The 10,726-nt window shown below is 34.0% G+C and overlaps 1 protein-coding gene across 1 annotated transcript; it reads left to right on the plus strand.

The window, feature by feature from the left end:
• The first annotated feature begins 6,302 nt into the window (after positions 1 to 6,302).
• Positions 6,303 to 10,154, plus strand: LOC142525067 (uncharacterized). Its single transcript, XM_075629237.1, has 5 exons — positions 6,303 to 6,634; positions 7,651 to 7,951; positions 8,467 to 8,625; positions 8,769 to 9,064; positions 9,758 to 10,154. Exons 1-5 carry the CDS (start codon positions 6,434 to 6,436, stop codon positions 9,971 to 9,973), a joined length of 1,173 nt encoding a protein of 390 aa, XP_075485352.1. The 5' UTR covers positions 6,303 to 6,433; the 3' UTR covers positions 9,974 to 10,154.
• Positions 10,155 to 10,726: the final 572 nt, after the last annotated feature.

Here is a 10,726-nt window from a genome sequence, read left to right on the forward strand (position 1 = left end):
GCCTTATGGCTATGAAACTCTTCAGCAGATGGAGAAGAAAATTTCTTTATACCAGAAAGATTTTAATAATAAACAAGAAAAAGAGAAAGATTATATGAGTCCATTCAAGATTTTGACTCAGAAATATTCTGAGATCTATTCAAAAGAGAAAATGATTGAAGTTTATATTGAAGAAATGAAGAAAGATATTTATAAAAATATTGGATGTTCTGATTCCAAATCGGACAAATCAATGGCTTCAGAATCAAGCGAGAATCATTTTATTCATCTCATGCAAATGCAAGATGCACAAGACCCAGAGGAAGATATTCCTAGTTTTTCTCATATTAGGGATATTTTTGAAAATTTAAAAAATTCCATAAAAAATAATATTAAACATGATTAGGATATTCATCTTTAATAAAGTTGATGGGATATCACAAGTTGGTGGAATTTCACTATAGAATTTTTGACTTTTGTAAACATGTTACTGTTTGCTTTTATAAAGCATTGTACTGTTTATATTTTTAGTTGGAATCCGGGGATTCATGTCCGGTTCTTCCCTTTATTAATAGGTTGTAGTTTGTTCTTTGTAAGCACGGTCGAGTTTGCTCCCCACTATTCTCTCTATGTAAACAATCCTTCTGCATAAATAAAAACTTCAAGCTTTCTGATTACAACTTTGTAAGTTTACTCTTTTATTTATTTTGCTTTTATTTACTGTTTTTATTTTTATTTTTTAAGATAATAGCATGAATGACAGGCTAAACTATTCGTGCTAAATTATTACCTTACTATGACATGATCTATATTTATTTGTAACTTGGAATTAAATTGAGATAATAAAATGTTTGTTTGAATTTTAGAATTTAATTTAATATAAGGGTTTTTGGTTAGAGCATAAGGTAAAAAGATGAACCATGAAATGATAAACACAAGGTTCGAGTTTAACCAGGAAATAATAAATTCATGTTGTAGCTCTTCAGCCTCTTTAGCCGAGAGATGGCGTTTAAGACGTTTATGGGTGATTTTTTTATGAATTTATGTTTCTGAGGTGGACCTCGGAAAATCCTCTGTTGTAAAATTTCTTTGGTATATATTTAATAAATCCTTTTATGTTTTATAAAAATTTTCAAATAAGAACCTTATATTTATTATTATTTTGGAATTTATGTAACGCCCCGAAAATTTAAAGGTCTACGCGAACCACATGCACAAATTATTAAATTCTTTGTGTATTTCAATTAAATGATTTAATTGTATTAATTAATTATTTTGTGCATATTTGTATGTTTAAATTATATTTTATATATGGTTGCATTAAAATGTATTTTAAAGGTTATTCGAGTTGCGATTGAGGAACAGAGACCGAGGGCTGAAAAATAGAAAATGTTTTTATTGGAATAATTGCTTTTAATTATTTAAATTATGGGTGATGTTTTTTCTTATTTTTGAAAATATGGGGTTTTTGCAGTGATTTTATACACCGGGACGTAATTTTTATCGGTGTTGGTTTTTCAACAAAAATGCAAACTTTTTGGCAACCCGGCTAATAAATTCATACACTTATTTAAGCAAAATTATTTTAAATATTTTAAATAATCACTAATGAGCTTAATTGGGCCTAATTAACTTCCTAATGGGCCTAAACTTAATTAATGATTTATTAACTATAAAATATGTACAAAACCCCACCCTAATTCATTATCATCCCACGCCCACCTCCCAATTTTATCAAAACTCTCCCCTCAAACTCAACTCACGGCACACACAATTTTGAAAAGAAAGTTTGAAGGTTCTTCATGGAAAAATCAAGCCATCGTCTTTGTGTCCCCGTTCTTCGCAATCGTCAACGATTTTTCGTGCGTTAAATACGCAAAGGCACGCCATATTCTTCCTTTACTCATCATCACACCATATTATATATTTATGTTTGAAATTTCATGAAAAACAAGAGCACCATGTTATATTTTCGTTCGTGCATCCAAGGCGATTTTTAAAGCTTGATCTTTGTTCCAAAAACATGATTTTTATGAGCTTGAAGGGGTTGCCATGATTAGGACTTGTTAGGAGCATGTTTTATATGATTTTAAAAGGTCCTAGAATGCACTAATAAGCTGCAAACGTGAATGACAAAGCTGAAAAAAAAAATGTAGGCATCAAAAGAAGGAACCGAAGGTGTGTTGGCAAGTAAGTGTCATGTAGGCTCGGTTCTGTGCATGGGCTGGTGGGGGCTCGGCCAGGGCTGGGTCAGGGTCAGGGTAGTCTCAGTCTAGGGTCTGGTAGGGTCCTAGCATGGCTAGGACCCATGGCTAGGCGGTTAGGAAGAGCCCATGATCACATGGACTCTTCCCTCGCATGATTTTGGTGCAGCCGAGAGCTGCAATTTTCGAGGGGTTAGGGGCTTGGCCTGCGCGTTCTGGGTTTGGCTAGGTCGACTCTTTAGGGTCCTAAGATGGTGCTTGAGGGGCTGGTGCAAGGGTTGCCTCGGTGGTTTGGACCCTAGCAGCAAAAACGTAGACTCCATGCTAAGGTGGTTTCTCGGCCAGTTTGTGTATCTGGTTGGTGGGCTCGGTTTTGGAAATTAGGTTCAGGTCCTATGGGTTCTAAGGGTCCAGGGGGGTGCCTAGAAGGGCTGGTCAGAAATATGGGTCGAGTTCCAGGAGCTTTTGAGCGGGACAGGGCTGGTTTTACGGGCTGGGCTTGGTCAGTAGGGTCCCTAGGTGGGTTGGCTAGGTTTTGGCTCAAGGTGGCTCGGGCGTGGCTCGAGTAAATTAGGAGATGGCTCGGTGTGGTCGGTTAAGGGTCAAAAACGAGATTTAAGAACTAAAAATTAAATCCAAGGGTCCATGGGCGTGGATCATGACTTGGAAGGGTAGAATAAATCATAAAAATGCTAAGTTTAAAATTTGGGATCAAAATAACGAGTTTTGGATTTATCCGGGATTTAATCGCTGCACGAAACGCTAATTAATGAGTTAATTGAAACGCCTAGTTTTATGCTTTATAAAATTATGAAAAATTATGTTTAAGCTTAAATAATTATTATAAGTCTAAGTTTTTAATTTGGGAATTTTATATTAAGGTTTGGTTTAATTCGGGATTAAAACGCATTAATACGTCACATTTAAAGATTAAATTAAAAGTCATCGATTTATGCCAAATAAAAATATGAGAAAATTAATTTAGGCTTAAATAATTATTTGAGACATGTTAGAGTCAATGAATTCAAGAAAATATCAAAAACTAGAAATTATACGTTCAGGGATAAAACAGTCTTTTTACACCTAGAAATTAGTAAACGTCATGGCAGTGTCCTGAATGCTGTTTTATGTGATAATATGATTATTTTCAATGGTTATGTATGTTTATGAATTTTTACATGTGTAAATATGATTTTGAAATGTTCATGAATTATTAAAGATTAAATTGGACATGTAAAAGATATGTTGCATGCTCGGTTTCAAAATAAAATGATATTATATGCATGTTTTTATTAAGTGATGATAACATATTGAAGGACGTGAAGGATTGTGACTACTACATGTTGGAAATATCGTGAGGGTTATGGTCCCAGTGGGAGCCCGACGATCGTGTTTCCTTGGATACGGATACGAATACGAATACGTGATACGAATACGAATATGTTAATACGTAGGCCAAGGCCCAGTTGACCGGTGAGAGTGTTGCTGGTGTCCCCGCCGCCCAGTACTGTGGTTTTTTTTAGATGAATCTATCGCCCAATACGTTTAAGAATACGAGTCACAATCACGATCTGAATTCAACAAACACGAACATGAACATGAATACGAATATGAATATGAATACGAATATGAATATGAGTATGTTTATTTTTTTATGAAAATGTTTTTATGCATCATAAAAATGTTTAAGTTTATGCATCTTCATGAAAATGATATTTTAAGTACAAGTATTTTTCACTGTTATATGTTAACTGTATTATGTATTACTTGTTATCAAGAAAATGATGTGTTGAGTCTGTAGACTCACTAGGTGTGATTGATGCAGGTCATTATGATAATATGTTAATGGAGGTCTTGATGGTTGATCTGACTGGACTGGAGGTGCACATAACCCGAGGATCGACGGTAGTTTTCCGCACTAGTTATTATTTATGATTTTAAGTAATGTTAAAGATATTTTTACGTCTTTTATTTATGTTATGAGATATTTTTGAGAGGTTATAGTATGGGCTATACTTTTCAAATAATGTTTTTAGGTTTGTAAAATGTTTGACGATTTTATGCTTTAAAATATTTTTTCCCTTGGATTTTTAAATGACAGTTGGATGTTTATTTTTAAAATGATGTCAAAAATATTTTATGGTTCGGCCGATGCTAAGTGAGGTTTAAAAAAAAAATCTAGCACGTTTTAAGAAAACGAATAGCAGACGTTTCAGTTGGTATCAGAGCAATGGTTCTGTAAAGGGTTGTGCCACCATCAGTGCCGGGAAGCTCAGTCGTCAAGCCTCAAATTTGTAAGTTTACATGCTTTATATGGTTTAATATGATGTTACCTGCATGATAACATGAATAATATGTTTAGTTACATGTTTACTAGACTTTTGGGTTTATGATTTATTTGCTTTTGAATTTTTATACGTGATACGTTATGAAATAAGAAATTATTTGATTTCAACGCATGTTGGCTTCGTGGTGGAATTGGACTATGTTGATTTTGGGTTTTAGTATTGACGTTCTACTTTTTGGGCTATAAGTTAATCGTGAATATTATGAATGCTTTTGGGACACGTAGATTTTCTAAGAAAGTATTTTTTGATTCATGGTTACTAGTCGAAATAATTTTTGGGAATTACTCATAAGAAATAATGATTCGAGGATTTACAACGATTTTGGGAGTATAGAAATGTATTAATTGAGATTTTAAGTTTTGACAAAAGGTAAGATTGGTTACAGAAATTGATTTTGGGTAAATAAGTTTAAATTTATCGAAATTATGCTATGGGAAACCTGTAGAAGAAAATTAAGAATGCCAAAAATTTATGGGTTGATTAAGGAATTTGGGGATTAGTTTAGCAATAAGTGCGAATTGAATGTGTTATATGATAAGAATTTTCGATGATTTAGACTTTTAAAAATATTTGGAACCTTGGGATTTCTTGGTTATAGTGTTATAAGGAATGTAGATCATGAGTTTTCAAGGATGAATCAATACTAAGCTTGAAAAATCTAAGTGTTAGCGGATGCGTTTGAGATTTTAAGGTTGAAATATGATAAGTTGATGAATATTTTGGGTATAAAATAAGGAAAGTAATATACGATAAATATGGTCAGCCATATTTTTATATTGAAAATTTTAAGAAAAGTTGAAATTCGAGGTTATAATAGTAACAACACTTAGTCATTTAGGTCCTTTTAAGTTGCGATTTGAAAATAATGATTTAGAAGGAAAATTTAATTGGGATCAAGGAGACGTAAGGACCTTCTAGAATTTAAGTTTTATTAGAGTAGCGCAGCGGAACCGTGGATTTTTGGGATACTAGAACTAAGTCTAAACTTTGGGTTATTAAGGATGCGCGAATTTCGAGGACGAAATTCAATTTAAGGGGGGAAGATTGTAACGCCCCGAAAATTTAAAGGTCTACGCGAACCACATGCACAAATTATTAAATTCCTTGTGTATTTCAATTAAATGATTTAATTGTATTAATTAATTATGTTGTGCATATTTGTATGTTTAAATTATATTTTTATATATGGTTGCATTAAAATATATTTTAAAGGTTATTCGAGTTGCGATCGAGGAACGGAGACCGAGGGCTGAAAAATAGAAAATGTTTTTATTGGAATAATTGCTTTTAATTATTTAAATTATGGGTGATGTTTTTTCTTATTTTTGAAAATATGAGGTTTTTGTAGTGATTTTATAGGCCAGGACGTAATTTTTATCGGTGTTGGTTTTTCAACAAAAATGCAAACTTTTTGGCAACCCGGCTAATAAATTCACAAACTTATTTAAGCAAAATTATTTTAAATATTTTAACTAATCACTAATGAGCTTAATTGGGCCTAATTAACTTCCTAATGGGCCTAAGCTTAATTAATGATTTATTAACTATAAAATATGTACAAAACCCACCCTAATTCATTATCATCCCACGCCCACCTCCCAATTCTATCAAAACTCTCCCCTCAAACTCAACTCACGGCACACACAATTTTGAAAAGATTATTTTGGAATTTAAATGTCTCATTTTCTTAGCTCAGTTTGAGTTGAAAATTTTTATTCCAAACCTTATATATAGAAACTATATCATTTTAAAATAAAATTATGAATTTGAAATAAAATTTTGAGTTGAACACCACCTCTCGACTTTTCCATACCCACACCTCTATCTTCCTTGGCCCCTTTCGAATTCCGAACCCTGAATCATCCAAAATCATAGAGCAAACTGAGTGGGAACTTTGCAAGAATGAGGAGTGGTTCGTCGGAGACGAAATTGGTTCAGGAACTGATTCTATACGCCGCGAGCGCCGCCCTCAGCTGCTTGGTGTTGTTCGTCGGGCTCAGGCAGCTCGACCCTAACCGCGAAGCTTCCAAAAAGGCTCTGGAGAACAAGAAAGAAATCGCCAAGCGTTTAGGCCGACCTCTCATCCAAACAAATTCATACGAGGTTCCTATTGCCTCTGTTTCTTTTCTTTTTATTTCGAGAAATCGTCAGATACTCTCTTTTTGCTTCCTTGTGACGAAAGATGGGTTTTTAAGCATTTTTATGAGTTGAGACTGTTTCGGAAATTTGACATGTGGATTTTAGTATGAAGCGTAGGAGCTTAAGTAGATGTTTTTGATAAGTTTGATATTGTGGATAACTATTAAGTTTATTAAATTAAGATAAACATTGTAGATGTTTGTTTCCTGAAGATTTGGGCAGACATTTGATCCATAGCCCGTGGGGATTCAAAATTTACCTGTAATTCTAACAAATACATGGAATCACCCACTCGCCTCACTAGTCACTTGACCAATCGGAAATTTGACGATGTATATTTTAGCATGAAGTGAAGGTATCGACTCCGTTGGAGCTTAAGTATATGCTTTTGATGAGTTTGATATTGTGGATAACTATTAAGTTTACTAAATTAAGATAAACATTGTAGAGGTTTGTTTCCTGAAGATTTGGGCAGACAGTTGATCCAGATCCCGTGGGGATTCAAAAATTACGTGTAATTATAACAAATACATGGAATCACCCACTCGCCTCACTAGTCACTTGACCAATCAGAAATTTGACGATGTGGATTTTAGCATGAAGTGAAGGCATCGACTCGTTGGAGCTTAAGTAGATGCTTTTGATAAGTTTGATATTGTGGATAACTACTAGGTTTGCTAAACTAAGATAAACATTGCAGAAGTTTGTTTCCTGAAGATTTGGGCAGACAATTGATCCCGGGAAATTCATACGATCTATCATCTGATCGAAATAAATCCACCATTATTTTTGTATCTACGTGGCTAGTAAGATGAGGAATCGTTTATGTTCCATCTTGCGTATCTGATTAAAGTTTCAGTTGAAATTTTAATGTATTTTTGGTTAAGCTACTGAAGCAATCTTTACTGTTGAAATTGCTTGACAATATCTATAAAATAAACATGCTCTGCTTATTCCATATTCCTTTCATGATGACACAGGATGTTATAGCATGTGATGTCGTCAACCCGGACGAAATAGATGTGAAATTCGATTCTATTGGAGGATTGGATGCCATTAAACAAGCATTGTATGATATTGTTATTCTTCCACTAAGAAGACCCGAGCTGTTTTCTCTGGGGAAGCTTCTGTGTCCACAAAAAGGTGTTTTGCTATATGGACCACCGGGCACTGGGAAGACAATGCTTGCAAAAGCAATTGCAAAAGAGTCAGGAGCTGTTTTTATCAATGTTAGAATATCAAATCTAATGAGCAAATGGTTTGGCGATGCGCAGAAATTAGGTATTTCTCATAAATTTCTTAAACTCCGTTCGGCTTTCTCCGTATTACATTTTCTGGGTTGTTTGTTTTAATGTTTGTGACACCTGAAGAAATTGTGGGAGATGGGTTGGTTTTTTGTGTTTAAGTTAGTCTGTAAATGTGTCTTTGTGATGGTCATTGAGAGCATTATATTGTTTTTAAAATTTTGTAACTAATCCTTTTGTTTAAAGTAGAATGATGGAAAGAAGAATTTGTGGGACTCTGTTTCAGAATTATCTTATTTTCAAGGAAGGATTTCTTATATAGGTAGAACACCCTCAGAAATGTGAATATTGATTTTATTTATTTAAAAATTTAAACGATATATTTGAAAGGAGGATTATCTATTTCTTCTTTTCCATGTTTTTCATGAGATACGGAACTTTTAAAACTTAATACTCATTATTTTTGTGCTAGTAAGATTTGAAGACACTTGGTTTTTTAGCAGTTCTCTATAATTTTCTTCTATTTATTTATGCTGTACTATTGTTCTGCAGTGGCTGCTGTATTCTCCTTGGCCTACAAGCTCCAGCCAGCTATTATTTTCATCGATGAAGTGGATAGTTTCTTAGGCCAACGCAAGAGTACAGATCATGAAGCACTGACAAATATGAAGACCGAATTTATGGCTTTGTGGGATGGTTTCACCACTGATCGTAAGTTCTTTTATAATCACATTTAACTGTTTTTCCCTGCTCCATGACTGGAGTTTTGCCTTGCGAGGTTCCTCGTTCATTTCAGTTTTATGGGTTGTTTTAGATTGTATCAGTGTTTGAATGGCTTGAATTGGTTGGTGTAGAAAGCGCTAGGGTGATGGTGCTTGCTGCAACCAATCGTCCATCAGAAATTGATGAAGCAATTCTTCGACGTCTTCCTCAGGCATTTGAAATTGGGATTCCTGATCGCCGAGAAAGGGCAGCTATATTGAAAGTTGTTTTAAAGGATGAGAAGGTAGCGGATGACATTGATTATGACCGAATTTCTAGCCAATGTGATGGATACACTGGTTCGGATCTTCTAGAACTTTGCAAAAAAGCAGCCTATTTTCCTATTAGGGACCTGCTTAATGATGAGAAGAGTGGAAAGCCAGCTCCGGTCAGTATTTCCTTTATCTTTTTAATTACATTGGGGTGGGGGATTTTTTGCTTTAACCTGGGTTTGAACTCGGGCTGGGAGAGGTTAATGCAACTACACAACTGGGGGTTGGTGGCCGGTCAGTATTTTTACTTATTTATATTAAAAGTTTGCTTGTTTTTTTTTTTTTTTTTTGGGGGGGGGGGGGGGGGGGTGGGGGGTATAAAGTTTAGGTTAATTATCTATTTTTGAATTTTCATTTGTATCTTGATTTTAGTACAACTGTGTGCTATTACAAAATATCAGATACGTGATCCAAAGCTAGATAACCAACATGTTTCTTCATTGTAGATTCTTAACTTTTATAAATATCATGCTTTCCAAACTCCATCTAGTTTCATTGCTATGCTACGAAATTAGAAGGGTGCTGATTTGGTTGATTGTTTGCTGGATATTTAATGTCAATTTTGGTCCTATGTATTTGTCTTATTCCAAGTCATCAGCACTACTCTTGAACTTGTGTTTTTGGTACAAATCAATCTTGTGAATTTGGCAATGTATCCTATCTTAGTTTAGTGCCAATGTTTCCCATCTCGCCCAAATCTAGCACTGAATTTGCACTGATCGGGCCACGGTAATAGTTGCTTTAGTTTGACGGGGTTGGATATTCAAAATTTTCATCTTGTATATTATGGTGTCGGTTTTCGTTTTTAGGAGCCAAGACCTTTATCAATGAATGATTTGGAAAGGGTCCTCACCACGACCACGAAAACAAAAGTTGCAGCAGGTGAATACGTCCGATTAAGCTCGCTGTCGTCAGGATGGTCATCCCAAAGAGAATCAGATGATTATCAAACTGTAATTAATGAGCTTTCAAAGCTGGTGGTTTCCCAAATTTTGAACATTCGGTCGGATGCTCAAGATCATTAACCGCCACATACTTATAGATTTACACCATGCTAATTACTTGTGTATGCCTATAAAGTTTCCTTTTTTGATACTTTATTTTGAAATGCTCTCACATGTGAATGTTGACTGTTTTATCAGATTTTTTACATGCTATCAGCTTATATTAGAATCTTAATGCAATAAGTTCATCTGTGCATGACTATATTCTTCTAAGGGGAAGGATGCAAATGGATGGAGAGAGTTAACTAAAATTTTAATTTCGGTTACCTACAATTTTGGTTTTATATGTTTGTGTCTTTATGATTTTAGCTTTCTTATCAAATTTTAGTTATAATTTGATATTTTTGTTTTGTTAAGTAATTTATTTTTCACGCGATGTTAACAAATGCAATGTCAGGTTTGTCTAGTTTATTTCAGTTCATTTCGACGGAAGTTTAAGGATAATTGTAGGTATGTGGGCTCTCAAAGATTTGATGGTTTACAAGTCAAAGATTTGATGGTTTACTGCTTGTTTTGGTTATTTATTTGATGGAGGAATCTCTCATTTTTCGGATTTATTTCTTAGTCATTATCCCTTAAAAAATGTTACAACTAAAATTGTCAAAATATGAAATATGATTATTAAAACTGAAATGTGTCCATATGTAGTATAAAAATTACAAAAAGTAGAAAACTTTGGGCCAAATTAAATAATAATAATAATTAGGCTCATAACTAGATTTAAGAATTTTATATATATATCAAGTTAAAGCTACTCAATAATTTTAAAAAAAT

This window comes from Primulina tabacum, chromosome 14 (assembly GCF_025594145.1).
Source record: "Primulina tabacum isolate GXHZ01 chromosome 14, ASM2559414v2, whole genome shotgun sequence".
NCBI classification, from domain to species: Eukaryota; Viridiplantae; Streptophyta; class Magnoliopsida; order Lamiales; family Gesneriaceae; genus Primulina; species Primulina tabacum.